This window comes from Panicum virgatum, chromosome 8N, assembly GCF_016808335.1.
Source record: "Panicum virgatum strain AP13 chromosome 8N, P.virgatum_v5, whole genome shotgun sequence".
Lineage (NCBI taxonomy): Eukaryota > Viridiplantae > Streptophyta > Magnoliopsida > Poales > Poaceae > Panicum > Panicum virgatum.
This window is the reverse complement of record NC_053152.1, coordinates 29,117,787-29,141,889: the sequence shown is the minus strand read 5'-3', so window position 1 is coordinate 29,141,889 and position 24,103 is coordinate 29,117,787. Positions and strand designations below refer to the sequence as shown.

Genomic DNA, 24,103 nt, shown 5'->3' with positions numbered 1-24,103 from the left:
GAGGTCATCCCACGAGTGTATGGACTCGCGCGCCAAGCTTTCGAGCCACGTGAGGTGTGTGGGCTCCTGGGCCATCGGGAAGTAGAGGACCTTGGTGTTAGTGTCTCCCCCTGCAATACTAACAGCGGTCGAGTATAAACATAACCATTGAGCGGGGTCTTGTCAGACCCGGGGCAGCGGGACTGCTCATAGGCGTAAAATGTTCTAGAGTAAGGGATAGTTCATGGATGTACCTTATCTCTTTTATAACTACCCGAATAGGCGTAGAACTAGCTACAGTACAAGGAAACTATCCGATCATGTTGTAGTAGGAATCCAACTGTACTCAGCTAGGACTTTCCATGTAACCCTGTCCCTCCCGGATATATAAGGGCGGGCAGGGACCCTCTCGAAACACATCAATACCTAAGGCAATACAAACCACCACACAGGACGTAGGGTATTACGCAACTCGCGGCCCGAACCTATCTAAATCTTTGTGTTCTTTGCACCATCGAGTTCTAGAGCCGTCGATCCCTACCTACAAACCCTATTGCTAAGGGTATCCCTGAGCAGGCTTGGCGATAATCACTGACAGCTGGCGCGCCAGGTTGGGGACTCGGTGAGTTCGATGGCCACCTTCGCTTTCAGCACCATGATGCCTCCCCGAGGCGCCACCTTCATCTTTGGCTCATGGGTCTGCGCCGCCAATGGATCGGGCGGCTTCAACAGCCACCTAACCTACTCCCCCACACTGAAGATCTCTACATCGGAAGATTCCAACAAGCTCGCCAGATCTTGCGATCACGACATCACGTTGCTTCCCGACTTCGCCAAGGAGATCGAGGTGAAACTCAAAGACAATTCGAATTCCACTCGGATTCAGACTGATCTCAAACTAAAATCTACTCGGATTGAGACTCTTCTTGCACAACCCATATTTGGTCTGTGCAATTCGTCGTCTACTTACAAACAGATGATTAGATCATTTTATAGCTTGGATCGCCTATGCCACGCCGAAAACCCATCAGTCACTGCCAGTCGGGAGGCACCCATTTTCGACGTATACCTAGATCTAGTCGAGTCACCCCAAGACAGCCTAGATTTCATCACCAACGCGCTGACTAAGATGCAACTCAAATCTTGCCGAAGCCGCACCCTCGCAGAACTACTCAACAACCTGCGAGAAGTTGCCAGCATTGACGATCTCCCGTTCCAACATGGTACATCCCTCGTAACCGAGAGGGAAACTGGGTCTGGTGGAACTGTCCTAGCTGATTACGAGTCAGACCTGGAAAGCTTCTCTCACGAACATTTGGTTCCTGTGATCATCCAACTGGGAGGTGCTCCTAGCCAGCATGATCCAAACGAAGCCTTGGATCAGATCTCAGCAGACAATCTGACTCAAGATGCTCCACAAGACAAAGATGAAGCCACTCGCAATGCTCGCAGGGCAAGGAATCAACGTAAAGAGGAGTGCAGGGCTCGCACGGCTGAATGTGCTCGTATTCCACCACGCAACCTCAACGACGAATTCAACAATGCCACGGATCCTGTCTTCAGGACTCCAATTGCTGCGATGACAGAAGCAACCCTGTGACTCATGACGATGCCCCGGAATCCAGAATTAGAGCGAGTCATAAATCTCACAAAGAATGCCGTTGAACAACTCGAGAGACAGAACCCGCTGTCCTCACTCCACGGCACGCGATCAAGGGCCACTGCAACAGTCATACCTCAGGCGAGCCATACTCCCGGAGGCCACAATCGTCAACAACAGCAGGAGCAGCAAAACCAAAGGAATCAAGAAGACCAGAAAGCTGCGAGCAGTCATCGCCCCAGGGGTGGCCAACCACAAGCAAACCAAGCTCCTGGGTCTCAGCCAAACCGCGGCAACAACCGTGGGCACAACAGGGAAGAGGTAGCCGACTCCATCGTGGATGCACGGGATATCATCAACGCAAGACGCAGAGTACAGCTTGCGGACAATTCCAATCGCTTGCAAGCCCTGAGCAGGGCTTTCGACAACATCGAGTACCTGAAGGACTTCAAGCCTACGAACATCCAAAAGTACGACGGTAAGCAAGACCCTGCTCAATGGTTACATTTATACTCGACCACTATTAGTGTTGCAGGTTTAGATACCAACAACAAGGTCCTCTACCTTTCGATGGCCCTCGAGCCCGCACCCCTCACGTGGCTCGAGAGCTTGGCGCGCGAGTCAATCAACTCGTGGGAGGACCTCAAGAAGGCGTTCGTCGACAACTTTCAAGGGTCGCTACATCGAGTAGCTACTCGCCACGCCCTGTCCATGATCAAGCAGGAGCAAGGCGAGTCGATTAGATCCTACGTCAACCGCTTCTTCGACACAAGAGCTACCATCCCCAACGTCGCAGACGACGATGTCATCGACTACTTCCAGAGCGGCATCACTGTCCAATCCCTGTACCGCGACTTCGGGCGTAATCGCCCCAAGACAGTGGTAGATCTACGAGACATGATGCAGCGCTGGGCAGATGAAGAGGAGCAAGAACGCAGTCGCTTTCCCCGCCGCAACAACGACAACAACGGGAAGCACCACAACGATCGTGGAAGGACCCGCAACTAGCGGGATCCCACGCGCAAGCGTAAGCCTGATGACACTATCGGCACTATGGATTGCACACCGCGCGGTAAGAAGGGCGACAAGCCGCAGGACCAGTTTGACAAGATTCTCCACAACAAGAGATGCCCGATCCACCCCAAGAGCAACCACTCGATGTGGGAGTGCACGATCCTGCGCAAATCCTTCCAGTCGGCACCTGCAGGTGCTCCTAAGAAAGAACAAGACAAATTTGACGAAGACGACAAGAAAGACCATGATGGATTCCAACAGCAACAAAACATCGTCAACGTCATATTTGGAGGAGATCCTAGCTTCTCCAAGCGAGCTCAAAAGCTCCTAGTAAGAGAGATCCTCTCAGTCGAACCAGCAATTTAGAGGCCACTCAAGTACAGCGAGGTCCCCATTACCTTCACAAGGGAGGATCAATGGACCAGCTTCTCTGAACCTGGAAAGTTCCCGTTAGTACTCGATCCAGTCGTTCAGGGCTCCAATCTTACTCGAGTACTCATCGACGGCGGAAGTGGGCTCAATCTGATCTTTGCAAGCACATTGTCAAAGATGGGCCTCAATTATATGAGTCTGCTTACTCCAAGCAAGGCTCCTTTCTACGGCATTGTCCCCGGGAATTTTTCTACACCAATTGGCTCAGTCACTCTCCCAGTCACATTTGGTACAGAATAGAACTTCCGGACAGAATATATCAAATTCGAAGTAGCCGACTTCGAATCTTCCTACCATGCTATCTTGGGAAGACCTGCTCTAGACAAGTTCATGGCAGTACCACACTATGTCTACCTGCTCCTCAAGATGCCAGGCAACAAAGGAGTCCTTTCATTACAAGGAGACCTCCTCAAGTCTTTCGAGTGTGACAAGGAAGCAATAGATCATGCCGCCTCTATTCGGGTCCCTAGCTCTGTCAGCGAGATACTCGCTGCTGCTAAGGAACTCTCACTCAAGGAGTCGATGCCGTCCAAGAAGCCAAGCCAATCATCGGTTAAACCAATCGGTGATGTGGGCACCAAGACTATCCAGCTACAAGAGGGTGACGACTCCAATACAGCCATCATCGTAGCAGGACTGGGTGACAAATAGGAACTCGAGCTCGTCAACTTCCTTAGGGCCAACCGAGACATATTCACGTGGAAACCAGTGAATATGGCAGGGGTGCCCAAGGAGTTGATCGAGCATGCCTTGAAGGTGGACCCTAAAGCCACACCGAAGAAGCAACGGTTATGTCGTTTCTCACCGGACAAGCGAGAGGCCATCAAGAAAGAGCTGGCAAAACTACTCGCAGCAGGGCTCATCAAGGAAGTCTATCATCCTGATTGGCTGGCTAACCCTGTGCTCGTCTAGAAAAAGAACAACAACGAGTGGAGGATGTGCGTCGACTACACCGATCTAAACAAGCACTGCCCAAAGGATCCTTTTGGGCTACCACGCATTGATCAAGTTATCGATTCGACAGCAGGATGTGTCCTATTATCCTTCCTCGACTGCTATTCGGGGTACCATCAGATCGCCCTGAAAGAAGAAGACCAAATCAAGACGGCCTTCATAACACCTTACGGTGCATACGCCTACAAGACTATGTCCTTTGGGTTGAAGAACGCTAGTGCTACCTACCAGCGTGCGTTACAGCTATGCTTCGCTGACCAGCTACACCGCAATGTTGAAGCCTATGTCGATGATGTCGTTGTCAAAACCAAGTCCCAGGATCAATTTATTACTGACCTGGAAGAGACTTTCAACAGCCTCCGGAAATTCCACTGGAAGCTTAACCCAACCAAGTCCGTCTTTGGCGTACCCTCTAGAAAACTACTCGGATTCATCATCAGTAACCGAGGAATCGAAGCCAATCCAGAGAAGATCAATGCCATCATGGCCATGGACACTCCAGCTACCATCAAGGACGTCCAGAAGCTTACAGGTTGCATGGCAGCTTTGAATAGATTCCTGTCCAGGCTTGGCGAACGGGGTCTACCCTTCTTCAAGCTCTTAAAGCGACAAGATAAGTTCGAGTGGACTACAGAAGCCGCGGAAGCACTCGAGAACCTCAAGAATCACCTCCAGTCTTCGCCGATTCTGACAGCTCCACTACCCTGCGAGGAACTACTCCTCTACATCGCTGCGGCTACTCATGTGGTCAGTACGGCAATAGTAGTCAAATGCCCGCAGGAAGGTCATGCCTATGGCGTTTAGAGACCAGTCTACTTCATCAGCGAAGTACTCTCTAAATCAAAGGTTAGATATCCATCAATCTAGAAACTTTTGTATGGAATTCTAATCACATCCAAGAAGCTCTGGCATTACTTCGACGAATACAAGATCTTAGTCATAACTATCTTCCCATTGGGGGATATACTCCACAATCGGGATGCCAGTGGACGAATTTCAAAGTGGGCAGTTGAATTGGGAGCCTTAGAAATCAACTTCAAGCCAAGAACAGCAATCAAGTCACACGCACTAGTTGACTTTTTAGCTGAATGACGGGAAAATCAGATTCCAGCCCCCCAAAACGTTCCAGAGCACTGGGTGATGTACTTCGATGGCTCACTCAAGCTCGATGGAGGCGGCGCTGGAGTTCTATTCATTTCCCCCAAGGGAGAGCAACTGAAGTATGTGTTCCAAATCATGTTCAAGGTTTCCAACAACGAAGCTAAATACGAGGCACTGCTACATGGTCTTCGACTAGCAGTTTCTCTTGGCATCAAGCGACTACTCGTTTACGGCGATTCTCTACTCGTCGTACAACAAGTCAACAAGGAATGGGACATCAACAAGGATACCATGGACGCATATGTCAAAGAAATCAGAAAGCTCGAAAACAAGTTCTCAGGATTGGAAATCCACCACGTCAATCGTGACAACAATGTGGGAGCCGATGTCCTTTCCAAGCTTGGATCCACTCGAGCAGTTGTTCCACCGGGAGTCTTTGTCCATGAACTTCACCATCCATCAGTCAAGGTACCAAGCCAACAAGTTGCTGACACGGAGGCTCTGGCCACATTCAGAGAAATACTGATGATTGAAGAAGATTGGCGGACCCAGTTTATCGACTTCATCAAGGAATTCAAGCTTCCATCACATGTCGATCCTAAGTGCACTGAAGCTACCCGCATTATTAGGCGTAGCAAGGGTTTTGTCCTTGTTGATGAAACCTATGCAAGCGCTCTACTTCAGGCATCCTCATGAAGTGTGTTATCCTTGAAGAAGGCAAAGACATCCTCCGAGAAATACACGAAGGAGTTTGCGGCAACCACGCCGCATCAAGGACACTAGTTGGCAAGGCATACATGTCAGGGTTCTTTTGGCCAACAGCTATTTCAGACGCAGAGGACCTCGTCAGACGATGTCCTGGCTGCCAATTTTTTGGCAAAAAGACTCACGTCCCAACACACAACCTGATAACAATCCCTCCATCATGGCCGTTCGCCTGTTGGAGTCTGGACATGATCGGACCACTGACCGTAGCTCCAGGAGGATTCAATCACGTGCTGGTAGCAGTCGACAAGTTTACCAAGTAGATCGAGTACAAGCCCATTATCAAGATTTCATCCAACCGAGCAGTGGATTTCATCTCTGACATTATTCACCGATTTGGCTTTCCCCACACCATCATCACAAATCTTGGCTCTAACTTCACCTCACAATCTTTTTGGGATTTCTATGACAACTCCTGCATCGAGGTGAAATATGCTTCAGTAGCCCACCCTTAGGCAAACGGGCAAGCTGAGCGCATCAATGGTTTAGTACTCGACGGCTTGAAGAAAAGACTCTACGATGCCAATACCAAGAAAGGTGGCAAGTGGATTCAAGAACTTTCTCACATAGTCTGGGGGCTGCGAACCCAGCCTAGCAAAGCAACTGGATAATCTCCTTTCTTCCTTACCTATGGGTCAGAGGATATACCACTGTAACACCCGGTTTATAAAAGGACATAAACCGAGCAATCATATATGTGCCAGGATCAAGTCACACGTATATACAACAGAATGAACAGTATATCACAGCACATATCATGTAAAAAGATATAATAAAGCGAGTACGAAAGTTATTTATTACATTAATGACATAAATGTCTGATACAGCGGAAGCGAAGTACAAATACGATAAAAACTCTCCGAAGTTGAGCAGGGCGCCACAGGGACGTCGACTGGGAGACGAACGCCTAGAAGTCCACGTAGTCCTGGTAGCGCTGAGCGAACTCCCTCGCGTCGGCAGGAACTGAGCAGCAGTAGAGTGTCCCCAAGAGGAAAAAAAGAGTAGAGTAGGCAAGAGTGAGTACACAACTTGTACTCAACAAGTATAACACAAACTATGAGGCTCTAGGTTGGCTGACTGACTGCATTAGCTTTTAAGTCTTGGCAAAATTTTATTAAAGCTATTTACTACAATTTGATGAATTACCATAAACCCATAGTAATTAATCAAAATTAATCATGTTACTGCTGAGAACCAAACCACAACCACCAAGGTAACCCCGAGAGGCACCTCCCTCGTCGGAAGGAGATAACCCCACTAATCAAAAGGAGGATCTGGGCCGCTCATGACCGTGAGCACGGCTAGTATACCAGTTTTACACTCTACAGAGGTTGCACATCTTTACCCACAAGTGTGAGCTACGCTAGTTGTTCATCACACTTTCTTAGGTGAGATGACTAGCAAACTCACTACGAGGCCGTTACAAAGGACACGTTGGTAAGGTGTAACCGCTAAGGATTCAGGCAGTACAACGATGGTACCCACCTCGAGGGGTACGCAGACCAAGCCTCGTAGCCTGGGCACCATTGAAGCTCGACTCCCCTCTTGCCCCGTCGGTAAGTTACTCCCGAACCAAAATGCCCTAATTAGTAAGCCAAGACCGTCCCATTCCAGTCTTGTGGTAGCGCTGTTGTCCCAGGTTGTCGCTCTATAAACTGGTCCTTATGGAGAGTGGCCAACCAGGCAGTAAGCACCGTGCCGGCCCCCTAAACCATGTTTCTAATAAAAACCAATTTTAACGAGACGTGAGCCACTCAAGCCAACACAGAGGGCCACTCTCAGAATTAAGTTGCATATACCATTAATCAAATTAATTAAAAAGGACCAAGTGTGTTATAGCACGACACCTAGCACAACTAACCAAAACGCAACCCAAGGATATATATAAAGGATATAAAGTGGCTAGGAAAGTCCTTATAGACATACAGTATTAAAATGCAGTATGAAATTGTATTTAAAGTGATAGGTTGTTCGTGTTATACTTGCCTTCCTCGTACTGCTCCTGCTGCTGCTCAAACTGGTCGGAAGACGGCTGCTCCGGGTACTGGTACTGGGGCTCCTCGGATGGATCAACGTCTACTCACGAACACATGGCCAAAACAATGCACAACATAAACATACATGCAAACAATAGCAAAAACTAAGAAACAGTACAACAATACATAAAAACAGCACAATAAACTAGTCTAAAGCTATTCTACACGTTAAAACGATCGCGTGGACATAAAGAACGCCTAAAACGGAGCTAAAACGCATAAACTAGAGCTAAAACAAGATCTAGGGGCTTATCTGCTAGAAAAACTAAGTTCCAGGGGGGTTTCTGGGCAAAACCGAGGACTAAAATGTAATTAAACTAAAACTCTGGGGTCTAACTCGCAAAAAGACTAAACCTGGATGGCGGGTTCTATTTCTAAAGAGCTCAGGGGGCTAAGTGTTAAAAATATGCCTAAACTGTAATTATTTTTGAATAGATCAGGACTGCGGGTTGATTCAGCGAAAGCCCGAGGGCTCTTTAGCAAAAAGGCCAGCAAACCGGTATCTTCGCATGTGGATCGTCAGATCTTGATCTAATGGGTCGAGGCGGCTTAGTTCTAGATCTAATCTAGACTGTCGGCCCTAGATCGAGTGGCTGGGGCGCTTTGCGGGCGGCGGCGGCGGGGGGGGGGGGGGGGGTCGCTGGGGTGGCTAATCTGGCATTTCAGGGGTCAATACAGGGTGTTGTTTGGCCGTGGAGCACCGCCGGGTCATGAGTAACGCACCAGGGGCCTTGGCGAGGGTTACGGGGGTCCGTAGCGGCTCTGGGTTTCGCGGCGGCGGGTCGGCGCGGCGAAACGCGCCGGCGAGCGGCGTTCTGCGGGATTCCGGGGCTACGGCCTAGTACTCTCTAGCACAAAAGACCAGGGGAGCGACCTGCGGCTTACCGAGGGCGCAGGGCGGTCGAGGTCGCAGCGGCGGGACGATGGCGGCGAGGTTCGCGGGCGGCGCTCGTGGGGCTTGGTGGCGAAGCCGATGCAGGACTCGGAGCGGAGGGCAGCGGGCTCGGGAAGGATCCTGGCGTCGAGGCGGAGTCGGTGCGCTGCTCGGCCGGGGCTCCGGTATGGCGGAGCGGCGTAGCCGCGGCGGCGCAGAGCGGCGGCAAGGCAGAGTGGGGCGGTGCGGCGGCAGCTAGGTTTAGGGGCGCCCGCAGAGGTGGAGATAGGGTTCCTGGGGGTGCGGGCTGAGGCTTTTAAGAAGGCGTGAGCCCGTGGATCCTTGGCGTGCGCGCCCGCTAAGGAAGGCCGGCGAGCATCCGGGGCGGGGATAGCGGCGTGGCTGTTGTGCGCGCGTGGCGTGGGGGAGGGGATGACTGGTGGGGCCGGTGTGACAGCGAGAGGAGGCAGGGACGCGGGCGCTGGGCTACGGGAGCGCGTGATGCGGGCCGTGAATGGGGAAGGGGCGAAGCGGGCCGTGGCGCTGGTTGCTGGGCCGTGCGGGGAAGAGCTGGGCCCGGGGTGCTGCTGGGCTGGGTAAGCGGGACGGGCCACGGGAAAGAGAGGGAGAGAGGGGTGCGGGTTGGGCTGCGAAGAGGAGTTGGGCTGGGTTTTGGGTTCACTGTTTTCTCTATTTCCAAACCTCTTTTCCTTTTCTAATTCTAACTCAATTTCCTATTTCTATTTCTAACTCAAACTCAAGCCAAATGAATTCAAATTCAAATTTGAATTCTCTCTAGCACTCAAACAAATAAAGAAATGCTCCAGCATGATGCAACAACGAAATTAAACCTAAGATAAAATTTTAATTACTTAAGGAACAAAATTTAGATTAAATGCAATACTAACACAATAATCCTTAGAAATTTAAATAAAGCCAATTAAATTTATTATTAAATAAGAAAATTAAATTAGGGTGTTACAACTACCAGCAGATATCATGTGGAGATCCCCAGGAGTAGAAGGCTATCAAGAAGGAGAAGCAGATGAAGCTCGACAACTTGTGTTAGATTCAGTCGAAGAGGCCAAGGTCAACGCCTTAACTCAATCGGCTAGATACCTTCAAGGAGTCAGACGCTATCATGATCGCAATGTCCAGCAAAGATCCTTCAACATTGGAGATCTAGTACTTCGCCGGATTCAAGATGAGACAGGACTGCACAAGTTAAATTCCAGATGGGAATGTCCCTTCATCGTAACCAAGGTTACAAGACCATGATCATACAGAATCACTGATGCAGATGGTTATAAGGTACCGAATTCCTAGAACATCGAGCACTTGCACAAGTTTTATCCTTAATCCAAGCAGTATAGTGGTGTTAGTTGATTTCTTTAATAAAGTGAGGGTCCTTATTGGCATATCGACTACATTAAAGGCAATCTAACAGCATCACCAGTTCAGGATAACTTACACAGTTTTCCATCAGGACAACTACACAAGCCACATCCTTTCCCTTAATATAAGGGCACAACCTACTCGCCTAGCTCGAGAAGGTGAATGGATACCTTTACTAGTTGTCCATCTTGGGTAACTCGATGGAGCTCATCCTAACAGGTCAACTATAAGGGACTCCAGCCTTGTTATAAAGGCAAAACTACTCACTCGCTCAAGTATGTTATGGATACTACTACATTTTGTCCATCCTGGGCAACCGGACGGGGTTCGCTCTAATAGGTTAATTTTAGTAGTTACGCCAGTCTACAAGTTAGACACCTTACTCACCTCGCCCGAGTAAGTTTTGGATATCTTTCTGGCATTTACGTCTTGGATAGCCCGACGGGGTTCACACTTAACAGTTTTGCCTTAAGGATTACTCCAGTCCTTAGTTAAAGAACACTTTACTCGCCCTGCTCGAGTAAATTTTTGGATATCCCTTTGACATTTACATTTTGGGCAACCCAATGGGGTTCGTACCTAATAGTTCTGTCTTACGAATTACTCCAGTCCTTGGTTAAGAAACACTACTCGCTTGCTCGAGAAGTTTATAGATATCTTTACAAGTCTTTTCTATTTGGATAGTTCGACAGGACTCATCTTAAATGATTAACTTTAAAGATCGCTCCATGCGAGTATTCTACTCGATTGATCGACTAGTTGATACTTATCCTCCGGTGTCAGATCATGCTTTTAAAAACACACCAACAGGATACAAGATATGAACAGCGATAAGAAATCACTACAGATTATAAGAGTTGCCATGTTCTTCAGAATCTCCTCAGCAATCACTTCTGATTCTTTACAATAGTCTTGAAATTTCTCATCGGAACAAGTGGGAGCTATTCCCTTAGCTATGGGAGCTAAGTTGAAGTGAGGCAAGTCAGATTTAACAACTCCTATCTTGTGGGTTAGATAATTCTTGGAAGTAGCCGTCATGACAACAAAAATCTTCTAGGGAGCTTCTTCCAAACGCTCCACCAAGGACTTGCTACTTGACGACCCTTCTTCAGAATCAACCACATCCACAAGAGCCTGAGCTGCTACAACTAGTTGAGTATGGTCTTCTGGAGAACCTGATGGAAAAACTTTTCAGTAATTATTGTTGACAAAGCAAATTCAAGGCAAAAGATTGGGTACTTACAGGCAAGGGCAGTCTGCAATTGCTTTTGCAGCCTGGAATTTTCTTCCTGAAGCTTTGACCTTTCTTCTTCAAGATCCTTGATTTGGCGCTTCATATCACAAACCTCCAGATGATGCTGTCGATTTGCTTCATAGAGCTTATTACGAGCAGCAAGGGATTCATCTAGTTGTTTTGCAATCATAGCTTTCTGCTCTTTCAAGATCTTCTGGTTGTCTACAGTATTAACAGAGCATGAGACTTTAGGAAAGATCGATTGGCTACATCCTGTGACATACAAAGCAAGTTAGACGTCAAATAACTACTCGTCGAAAACAAGCAGCACCAGATGACTCACCTTGGTAAATTTAAAGCTCCATTGCATACAGTCTGCGAGCTTCTTCATGTTGTCTACAGACAATAGTGGATCATCAAACAGTTCTTTTCCCAACTCCTCCTGAGTTGACTGAGGCATAGACTGGAAGGGTACCAGTCGAATGGAAGGACCTTTCGACCCTCCAGCTCCACTACTTCCAGCACCACTAGCATTGGAAGCTCCTTCAGTAGCTTCAGGAGTATGGTCAGCTGTTTCAGGGTCTGGCTCGCTTGATTTTCCAGCTGTGTCTACATTGGGCAAACCACCACACAGGACGTAGGGTATTACGCAACTCGCGGCCCAAACCTGTCTAAATCTTTATGTTCTTTGCACTATCGAGTTCTAGAGCCGTCGATCCATACCTACAAACCCTACTGCTAATGGTATCCCTGAGCAGGCTTGGCGGTAAACACCGACAGGTCTTGCTTACCATCGTACTTTTGGATGTTCGTCGGCTTGAAATCCTTTGGGTACTCGATGTTGTCGAAGACTCTGCTGAGGGCTTGGAAGCGATCAGAGTTATCTAGAAGCTGCGATCTGCGTCTTGCATTGATGATGTCCCGTGCGTCCACTATGGAATCGGCTACTTCCTCCCTATTGTGCCCGCGGTTGTTGTTGTTGTTACGATTTGGCTGAGGCCCAGGAGCTTGGTTTGCCGGTGGTTGGCCACCCCTGGGTCGATGGTTACTTGCAACTTCCTGATCCTCTTGATTTCTTTGATTTTGCTGCTCCAGCTGTTGTTGACGATGGTGGCCTCCGGGAGTTCGGCTTGCCTGAGGTTTGACTGTTGCAGTCGCCCTTGACCTTGTACCATGAAGTGAGGACAATGGGTTTTGTCTCTCGAGTTGTTCAACAGCATTCTTGGTAAGGTTTATGACTCGTTCCATCTCCGGGCTTCGAGGCATTTGCATGAGTCGCAGGGTTGCTTCTGTCATCGCAGCGATTGGTGTCCTGAAGACAGGGTCTGCGACATTGTCGAATTCGTTGTTGACGTTGCCCGGAGGAAGACGAGCATGTTCAGCCGCATGAACCCTGCGCTCCCCTTTACATTGATTTCTTGCCCTCCAGGCTGTGCGAGTAGCTTCATCTTCATCTTGTGGAGCGTCTTGGGTCAGATTGTCTGCTGAAATCTGATCCAAGGTTTCATTTGGATCATGCTGACTAGCTTCAGGTTGTTGGATCATCACTGGAACCAAATGTTCGGGAGAGAAGCTTTCCAGGTCTGAGTCGTAATCAGCTAGGACAGTTTCTCCGGAGCCAGTCTTCCTCTCGGTTACGAGGGGAGTACCGTGTTGAAATGGAAGATCATCAATGCTGGCAACTTCCCGAAGGTTGTCGAGTAGTTCTGCGAGAGTATGGCTTCGGCAAGATTTGAGTTGAATTTTTGCCAGCGCATTGGTGATGAAATCCAGACTATCTTGAGATGACCTGACTGGATCTGAGTATACGTCGAAAATGGGTGCCTCCCGGCTAGCGGTGACAGAGTATTTTTCAACACGGAGTAGGTGATCCAAGCTATTTTCATAGATGGACCTAATCATCTGTTGGTAGGCAGATGATGAATTGCGCAAGCCGAATACGGGTTGAGCAAGAGGAGTCCCAATCCGAGTAGATTTCAGTTTGAGATCAATCTGAGTCTGAGTGGAACTCGAGTTGTCTTTGAGTTTTGCCTCGATCTCCTTGGCGAGGTCGGGAAGCAATATGATGCCACGATCGTCAGATCTGGCAAGTTTGTTGGAGTCTTCCGACGTGATGATCTTCAGCGTGGGTAAGTTGGTTAGGTGGCTATCGAAACCGCCCGAACCATTAGCAACGCAGACCCATGAGCCGAAGATGAAGATGGCGCCTTGAGGAGGCGTCATGGTGCTGAAAGCGGAGGTGGCCATCGAACTCGCCGATGTACTCGCCGAGTCCCCTACTTGGTGCGCCAGCTGTCGGTGTTTACTGCCAAGCCTGCTCAGGGATACCCTTAGCAGTAAGATTTGTAGGTATGGATCGACGGCTCTGGAACTCGATGGTGCAAGGAACACAAAGATTTAGCCAGGTTCGGCCCGCGAGTTGCGTAATACCCTACGTCCTGTGTGGTGGTTTGTATTGCCTTAGGTGTTGATGTGTTTCGAGGGGGTACCTGCCCGCCCTTATATATCCGGGGGGACAGGTTTACATGGAAAGTCCTAGCCAAGTACAGTTGGAGTCCTACTACAACACGATTGGGTAGTTTTCTTTGTACTGCAGCTAGTTCTACGCCTATTCGGGTTGTTACAAAAGAGGTAAGGTATATGCCATGAGCTATCCCTTACTCTAGAACATTCTATGCCTATAAGCATTCTTGCTGCCCCGGGTCTGACATACGGTACTTAGCGAAGGCCCTATATATGGGCGAAATTATGAAAGATAAATTTCATGAATAAGATACATGACATTCAAATATCCTATAAATTCAGTTGCTTTACTTACTTGTTGAGGGCATCAATGACAGGATGGATTAGTGATAATGGCCTCTTTCGTGAGTTAGAAACCTTGATTCGACTATCGCTAAGGCGGATATCGAGTAGGACATGATGATAACTGTATATAAGACACAACAAAGCAAATTAATAATAACCGTGGTGAGCATAACTTTGATATGGAATTAAAAACAAACTTACTAGCAATTATATGAAAGAAGTATGGATCTTTAATTCTGCATGGAGAGGAAAGCATTGTACAAGTAGTCAACGGTACTTGGTAAGTGAACTGAGTTCTCATGTATAGTGCTAGGGTCCAAGAAGCCTAGATTGTTAATCCCACTTCGTCTACATTTGTGTGACTCCATTCTAGAAAAGAACGATGAAAAGTTAAACATGCTAGTGAGTGATATATGACGACATTAATGAGGATACTTACATAGTCCACAAGGTCATGATTGAGACGTCGAGAGCAGCCTGATGGTAGAAATGATAGAAGTGCTCGAAGTCAACCCACACTATGTCTCCCCCCTTATGAAGATCTTCATCAAGATATCTTGCCCCAAACAAGTTCTGCCAATGAGGGAGTCTCCAGAGCAAGGACCTCTTTTTCCACAAGGAATTTGCTGGAGCGGGTACACTTCCTTCACCCTTTCCTAGTACAACTCTTAGTTTACTAACCTTTTTGTATACCTCTCTCCCATTTAGGAACTTGGGAGGTGAACGTTCATCCCTTGTACCATCAAAGGATTCTTCTTCTGGCGATATGGGTGAGCCTTTGGAAGGAACCTACGATGACCCATGTATACCATTTTTCTTGCTATTGTTCAACCATCTTGTGTAGGTATCATCCAAACAAACCACACATCCCTTGTAACCCTTTGTTAGTTGGCTGATAAGCTACCAAGGCCGGGAAGGTCTGTGATTGTTACGAACAACAATGCCTTCAGAGTGAAGTGTTCTAGCTTGTACTCATCCCACACCCTAACACCATCTTGCCACAACTTCATCAGATCATATTCCAGTGGTTCCAAATAAACATCGATATCATTTCCAGGTTGTTTTGGCCCTTGGATTAGTAATGGCATCATGAGGTAGGTTCGCTTCATACACAACCAAGGAGGAAGGTTGTATATGCAAAGGGTCACATGCCACGTACTATGTTTACTGCTCACCATGTTAAAAGGTGACATCCCATCCGTACTCAAACCAAACCTTATGTTTCTTATCCCCTTTGCAAATCGATTCTTATATTTGTAGTTGGTAGCTCTCCATTGTGAACCGTCTGCCGGGTGTCTAAGATTTCCATCAACGAGTCGATCTTCGGCATGCCACCTCATCAGCTTGGCAGTCTTCGGGTTTGCAAACAACCGCTTCAAATGAGGAATGATAGGAAAATACTAGATGACCTTGGCAGGTGGTCGTTTGTTGCGGTCACCTTTCATTGATAATGCTGATTCAAGATACTTGTAACGTGAAGTTGAGCACACTGGAGATGCATCCAAGTCTTTATATTTTCCACGATACAAGATGCAATCCTTAGGGCATGCATGGATCTTTTGTACCTCCAGTCCCATTGCACAGATCATTTGCTTCGCCTGGTATGTGTTTTCAGGCAACCCGTTAGGGCTTGGAACCAACTTCTGTAGTAAGCTTAACAAGTCATCAAATCTCTTATCTGACAAACCATTATTGGACTTCATCTCCAATAGCATCAGGTTTACTTCAAGTTGAGACACGTTGCAACATGGGTAAAGTGGTGTTTTTGCATCTATCCTCATATGCTCCAACTTCTTTAGATTCTTTTCATCAAGAAATTCCGGTTCCCCATCACGTATCATCTGGTCTAGTGCATCCACAACATCATCAACAACTAATGTTTCATGCATGGTTTTATTGATGCTTTCATGTTCGGTTCCCTACACTATTTCCGGGGTAGTTGTTTCCTCCATTGTTGCATGACTGTCCTCTTGAACGGAGTGCATTGTCTCACCAACCTCACAGTGCTTGTTCCAAACTTGATAGTTGGGCATAAAACCTCTAAATAGTAGATGGAAGTGGATCTGCTCAACATTTTCCAAACTGCTTCTGATTTTTGCAATCAATGCATGGGCAATATACGTAGCCATCATCTTGTAGATTCTTGTGTTCCACACCATCGACAAAATCCAAATTTCCAGCCTTTGTACCGTACATCCATCCTCGATTCATCTATGCACACCAAAAAAATCTAAGAATCTAAATTTAGTAAAATTATCATCTCTAGACATAGATTTTCAGTTTATCAAGTTTCATAACGAATATAATACTTTATGGGCCATCTAAATCAATTAAGAAAGAGCTTTTACTTCAATTAACAAATTAAATGCCATCTACATCAATTAAAAAATAACCTTTACTTCAATAATTAAAATGTCTACTTCAATTTGTCAAGTTCCTTATCATCACAATTAAGAAATGCCATCTAAATTAATTAAGAAAAAGCATTTACATCTCGACCATCACAATTAATAAATATCCTATAGATTAATTAAGAAAGATCCCTTACATCCCAATCATCACAATTATGATAATAATCTAACCATAAAGAGATGGTTCTTACCTTGAATCAAGTATGTGAAGTCCTGCCCTCAAAATTTAATGAGCCTCTATGATTAATCCAAAGTGAAGAAAAAGAGAGTCTCCTTGATCAATTCATCACAAAAATGAATGACTAATCCTAAGATAAAGGCTATGAATCAAATGGATTGCTAGCTACAAACCTAGCACAAGTTGGTGCACTCAAACAACAAAAAAGAAGCCCCCATGATGAGAAATGATCCAAAAATGGAGAAAAGAGCCCTCCATGATTAATTCATCACGAAATGCATGATTAATCCAAAGAAAATGTGTACAAAGCCAATGAATTGATGGCTACTAACCATAGAACAAGTTGGTGGAGCCAATACATCAAGAATGGCGAGGTTTCATGAGAATTTCGGCAAAATTTGGCTGCAACAATGGAGGAGATAGGTTTGGCCGTCGGGTTGGAGAAGAAACATGGTGGGAGGAAGAAGGGTTGGGGATTTGTACTGTACAGGCTCATCACCACCCGTTCCTATTACAAACTGGCGGTGATGTGTTCGCAGGCCATCACCAACGGTTCGTAACACGAACCGGCGGTGATAGGCAGCATCGCCGCCGGTTCCAACAGCCGTAGTGGCCACCTGCTCTGGACCCGGCGGTGATGCCTCATCGCCGCCAGTTCGTGTTGAACTGGCGGAGATATTCCGTTTGCGATGACCGATTCTCTAGTAGTATATTTTTTGTATGACCAAAAATAAAATGAAAAGGTGAAGAAAAGAATAAGAAACAGATTGCCTTGGAATTCGGTATCCCGTACTCAATTCGTAACATAAAACTTCATCCCTATCACTGTTACTTCTCAGGAAATATCGCGTGGAGGCCGAGATGAATAATCCTGGTGCCCCGATCCACCACTTCTGGTTCCATTGAAACTCTTCTTCATTGGATGGATTCCGTATCCATCGCCATCCCTTCGATAACAGATTAACAGATCGCAACTCCTCCTTTTTCTCGAACTTGTTGCCAGGGCTCCGACTCCGACTCCACGCACAACCACACCATATAAACAAGCACCCCCACCTGCCATGCCATCCCTCCCGGCCCTCAACCAGCAGCAGCGCGCCGTCGATCGTGTAGGGCTAGCAGCAAGCCCCGCGCGGCGTAGCGTTAGCTTCACGCGCCCGCGTCTTGCTTCCCTCGCGATCCATGGCAGGTGTGGTGGCGCTGCAGCGCGAGGAGGGGCACCCGGAGGAGCCGCCGCCCGAGGAGAACAAGGCGGCGGCGGCCCCCTGCCCCTGGTCGGCTGCGGTGGCGAAACGGTACGAGCGCCGCGAGAAGCTGGGCCAGGGCATGTTCGGCGACGTGTACAGAGCGTGGGACCGCGTGGACGGGCGGTTCGTCGCCGTGAAGAGGCTCGCCGGGAGGACCGGCGGCGGCTTCGTGCAGGCGGGCATCCGCGACTTCGCGCGGGAGGCCATGTCCCTCGCGGCGTGCCGCGGCCACCCGGCGGTCGTCGAGCTCCTGGCCACCTACGCCGACAGCGCCCGCGGCGACGGCGACTGCTTCCTCGTCACGGGGTACGCCGGGCCTGTGAACCTGCGCCAGTACATGGCGCTCCGCCGCCGGGAGGGCCCGCCGCTCGACGAGGACGAGGTGCGCGACGCCATGCGCCAGCTCCTCGCCGGCGTGAAGCGCGCGCACGGGGCCGGCGTGCTGCACAGGGACGTCGTCCCCGAGAACGTGATCGTCGGCCAGGAGGACGTGATCGCCGCCGGCGACGTGCTCGTCGGGAGGAAGAAGATGGTCTACAAGATCTGCGGCTTCGGCATGTCTGAGCCGGCGGCGCAGGCGGAGAAGGACGGCTCCGGGCCGCTGGCGTCGCCGGCCCCGTACCGCGCGCCGGAGCTCTTCCTGTCCTCCAAGGACTACGACGGGCGGGTGGACACGTGGGGGCTCGGCTGCATCATGGCGGAGCTCCTCGCCGGCACCGGCGAGCCGTTCTTCGGCGGCAAGCTGGACACCGAGGTCTTCGAGAGGATGCTGCGCGTGGTCGGCGCCAAGGGCATCGTCACGTGGTCCGGGCTGGAGAGGGTGGCGGCGAGCGATCGGGCGGACTACCTGCGGAAGCACTGCCGGAAAGAGCGCGGCTGCCTGCGGGAGGTGTTCCCGAGGGAGGTGCTGTCGCCGGCGGGCTTCGAGGTCTTGAAAGGGCTGCTGCGGAGCAACCCGGAGCGCAGGCTCACGGCCGCGGCCGCGCTCCGGAAGCCATGGTTCCGGCGCCCTGGCTTCGGAGGCTGCTTCGGGCCTTGTGGTGGAGGCGCCTCTCCTTAGCCGATCATTGGTAGCACAGCTATCAGTCATCAGTAGACATGATCTGATCTGATGAGCGTTCTGTGTTCCTAGGGTAGTTGATTTTCTTTCCGAGATTTGTAGTAGATCCATCCATCATGTTGATCATCCTGCTTTTGTTATGTGATGTGCTTGCTCCTGTGATCCTCTCACAATACTACAAGTTCATTTAGGTTTGTCAATAGCCAAATCTTGAAAACTACTTTAACTAATCGTCTGAATCTGTTATATATGACTACTGCATTGCATTCTGGAAGTTCACCGCGCAAAGATGATGGTTCTGATTGTAGGTAAACGGGTAGGCTACGCTAGCATCACTACCGCATATACCCAAGATGCTTGCGAGTAGAAGATCATAGATTGTTACCACTAGACGCGCAGCGCAGCGGAAGAAGTCGCGCGTCGATGTAGAGGAGATAGTCAATCACATCCCATGAACTGAGCTCCTCGTACTTGATCCCAGTAGCCGATCAGCGCAACAGTCGCAGCAGCGCCTCCACGGAGTCCACACGTACGGGGATGAAACGCCGGGCGTCGGTGTGCTAGCACCGCACGCACGGCATGGGCGGCGGCCGAGAGAGAGAGGGAGGGGCGGCAGCTAGGAGGTGGCGTGGCTCACCGGGGTGTCTCCCTCCTAGCCCCTCCCTCGTATATATAGGGCGTACTAATGGGCTTCTATCTCATAGGCCCATTAGTAACCCTAATCCCTCTTGAATCAATATCCTCTTGGGCCTTTAAACCATATTGTGATGATTGGCTCTTGGGCATATCACCAATAATCTCCCACTTGCACTAGAGACAATCATACAGGCAAGCTTTCCAACATTCCAAACCCCTTAAGTGTGTGACCCGTTAGGTTCATGTGTAGGTGGTCGTAATCGGAAATCATTTCCGAATCACAAGTCAATAGCGGCATCTAGCAGGGCATAGTGACTCACAAATACACATAAAGATTATATCGGCCGAACCTTAAATATACTCATACACCGATCCCTTTGCCACACGATACCAGTCAAGCTCAAAGCGAGATGCGTGCCACCTTTGTGATAGCTCGACCATTCTCTCGATCTAATAGTGGATTCTATTCATAACTAACCTTTAGTCATCATGATTAACTCTTTAATCACTTTGGCATGGCCATGCACTTTCAAATCCAACTATCTCGAGGGGCCCAGAGATATCTCTCCCGTTATCTATGAGGGGCAAATTCCATCTTGATCCGCTCACATCCCATTCCATGTTTCATGACACACCTGTAAGCTACTTTTGTAACTACCCAGTCACGGAGTAGCGTTTAGCAGCCCCAAGATGCACCACTACACACAGTGAGAAACAATGGCGATCTCAGGTCTAAGGATCCAGTAGGTATAACACTCAAGAACAACTGATGGCACATACAAAATAACAATCCCAACATTGTCTTGGAGTGGGTCAATCCAACACCATGTTCACCAACATGTGTCCACATCATTAATCCGATATCTCCATATCCATGATCTGTGAAACATGATCATCAATTAATGCATGTGCTAGTCTCAACGTCGTTGTTGTCCCACACAACGACATAAACTAGGGATAATTTAGAATCATATCATTGTCAACAAAGAGTTTCACGAACAAGTCACATACTTGATAATCAATGTAGAAAATAATCATCCATGGAACAAATAACAATTATTTATCATTACATAAACATACTCATGACACAAAAATCTCCCACGCACACTAGAATCATTGATTTAAGTATCTAATACCCATAGATCTCATGTGCGCCTCATGCTTTGGTTGTGGGAGAGGCTTCGTCAACGGATCAGCAACATTTGAATCCGTGTGCACCTTGCAAACCTTCACATCACCTCTCTCAATGAAGTTACGGATGAGGTGATACTTCCGCAGTATATGTCTGGACTTTTTAGTTATTCTAGGCTCCTTTGCTAGTGTAACGGCACCACTATTATCACAATAGAGGTCCACTGGATTGGACGCACTAGGAACAACACCCAAGTCAGAAACAAATTTTTTGATCCAAACAGCTTCTTTTGCAGCTTCGGAAGCTGCAATATACTCGGCCTCTGTCGTCGAATCAGCCACCGTATCTTGCTTGGAACTCTTTCAGCTCACTGCCCCACCATTGAGACAGAAAACAAAACTGGATTGCGATTTGGAGTCATCTTTGTCTGTTTGAAAACTAGCATCGGTGTAACCCTTTACAAGGAGCTCATCTTCGCCTCCAAATATTAGGAACATATCCTTAGTTCTTCTCAAGTACTTAATCATACTCTTTACAATTGTCCAGTGAGCTTCACCGAAATCTGACTGATACCTGCTCGTAACACTTAGAGCAAAGGAAACATCTGGGCGCGTGCAAAGCATAGCATACATGATCGACCCTATGGCTGAAGCATAAGGAATCGTACTCGTCCTCTTTTGCTCATCAGGTGTCGTAGCACACTGACTCTTGCTTAGAGTAATGCCATGTGACATTGGCAAGAAACCTTTCTTGGAATCTTGCATATTGAACCGATTCAATATCTTGTCAATGTACGTGTCTTGGCTTAATCCAATTAGCCTTTTTGATCTATCTCTATAGATCCTAATACCCAGAATGTATGCCGCCTCTCCTAAATCCTTCATTGAAAAACTTATTTTCAATGAGGTTTTAAGGGCTTCAAGCATTGGAATATTATTTCCGATCAGTAATATGTCATCCACATATAGGACCAGAAACACAAGTGCGCTCCCACTAGCCTTTTTGTAAACACAAGGTTCATCTTCATTCTTGAGGAAGCCAAACCCTTTGACAACTTCATCAAAATGAATATTCCAACTCCGAGATGCTTGCTTCAATCCATAGATGGACCTCTGAAGCTTACATATTTTTCCAGCATTTTTAGGATCGACAAAACCTTCAGGCTGTGTCATATACACATCCTCACTTAGATGTCCATTAAGGAAAGCGGTTTTGACATCCATTTGCCATATCTCATAGTCATAATATGCGGCAATTGTTAGGAGAATCCGAACAGACTTTAGCATTGTGATGGGCGAAAAGGTTTCCTCATAGTCAACACCTTGAATTTGTCGGAAACCTTTCGCCACCAATCGTGCCTTATAGATGTGAACATTTCCATCCATGTCTAATTTTTTCTTAAAAATCCACTTACAGTCGACAGGTCTTACACTGTCAATTTGATCGACCAAGTTCCAAACTTGATTGTCATGCATGGATTTTAACTCGGATTCCATGGCTTCAAGCCATTTGTCGGAGTCGGGTCCCATCATTGCTTCTTTGTAGGTCAAGGGCTCATCATTTTCCATCAATAATACGTGGCGCTCCTCCGTAATAAGGAGGTTGAGCTTGTCAGTAGCGCGACGTACCCTTATAGACCTTCGTGGGGCTGGTGCCTCAACTACGGGTTGTGCAACATCTTGCACATCCCGTAGATGTTCAGTGGTTGCTGAAACAGTTTCAGGTGTTTCCTGAATTTCGTCAAGTTGCACCTTGCTCCCACTAAATCCTTTTGAGAGAAACTCCTTTTCTAAGAAAACACCATTGCGAGCGACAAACACTTTGCCTTCCACCTTATTGTAAAAATAATATCCTTTCGTTTCCCTAGGATACCCCACAAAGAAGCATTTGTCTAACTTTGGAGTGAGCTTATCTGACATCAAACGTTTGACATAAGCCTCACATCCCCAAACTTTGAGAAAAGATAATCCGGGATGCTTCCCATTCCATATCTCATATGGTGTCTTCTCAACAGACTTACTTGGAACCCTATTCAGTGTGAACATAGCAGTTTCAAGAGCATAACCCCAAAATGACAATGGAAGATCAGCTTGGCTCATCATGGACCTAACCATGTCCAACAAGGTTCGGTTCCTCCGTTCGGATACCCCATTCCATTGAGGCGTTCCGGGCGGAGTTAGCTGCGGAATAATTCCACATTGCTTCAAAGATCACCAAATTCAAGGCTCAAATATTCTCCTCCACGATCAGATCGCAGAAATTTAATTGTCTTGCCTAATTGATTTTGTACTTCATTCTGAAATTCTTTGAACTTTTCAAACGATTCAGACTTGTGCCTCATTAAGTAGATATAGCCATGTTGTAACACCATAATTTAAATTCTAGCATTTTATAATAAATTTAATTGGATTTATTTAAATTTCTAAGGTTTATTGTGTTTAGAATGGCATTTAATCTAATTTTTGTTCCTCAAGGATTTAAAATTTTATCATAGGTTTAATTTTGTTGTTGCATCATGCTGGAGTATTGTTTTATTTGTTTGAGTGCTAGAGTGAATTCAAATTTAAATTTGAATTCATTTGGTTTTAGTTTGAGTTAGTTTGAATAAGGAATAGGAAAATAGAAATAGAAAGGAGGAAGAAAATAGGAAGGAACCCAGCCCAGCAACCCCGGCCCAGTTACCCCTCTCCCCGCGGCCCAGCCTTCGCACCCCGGCCCGACTCCCGCACCGGCCCAGTCTTCTCGCGCGTCGCCTAGCCCAGCTAACCCCGCGCGCTCGCGCGTCGCCCGCGCCCCGCTGACCAGTGGGACCCACTGGTCATCCCCTTCCTCCCCTTTCCTTCCGGTTCCGCGCAACTGTCGCCCGGTATCACCGGCGAGTTCGCCGGGATCCTTATCCCGCTGCGCCCCGCCACAACCCCCGCCTTGGTCCCTTTAAACCAAACCGAGACGCCCTTGCACCCTATCCACCTCCGCCGCCACTCCAGAACCCTAGCAAGCCGCGCGCTTAGCTCCGCCGTGCCGCCGCTCCTCTGCGCCGCCAAGCTCACGCCACCCCGCTGCGCCTCCACCCCGGCAGAGCCTCGCAAGAGCACCGCCGTGCACCCGGGAGCTCCCCAAGTCCTTTGCCCCAGAGCCCAGGCCCCACCTCGCCGGAATCGCGCCCATCGCTCGACGGTGAGTTGCGCCGCCCGCTCATTTTCTCACCGCCGTCGACTCTAGTGCCTATTTGACCTCTGGACCACCT

The 24,103-nt window shown here is 48.1% G+C and overlaps 1 protein-coding gene across 1 annotated transcript; it reads left to right on the top strand.

Moving 5' to 3' along the window:
• Nucleotides 1-17,963: 17,963 nt before the first annotated feature.
• On the top strand, nt 17,964-19,088 carry LOC120684933 (putative cyclin-dependent kinase F-2). The gene has a single exon (XM_039966790.1). The coding sequence runs from the start codon at nt 17,964-17,966 to the stop codon at nt 19,086-19,088; it is 1,125 nt and encodes a 374-aa protein (XP_039822724.1).
• The last annotated feature ends 5,015 nt before the right edge of the window (nt 19,089-24,103 follow it).

Coding starts and splice junctions, on each gene's coding strand:
- LOC120684933 (XM_039966790.1), top strand. CDS start 17,964: ATGGCAGGTGTGGTGGCGCTGCAGCGCGAGGAGGGGCACCCGGAGGAG.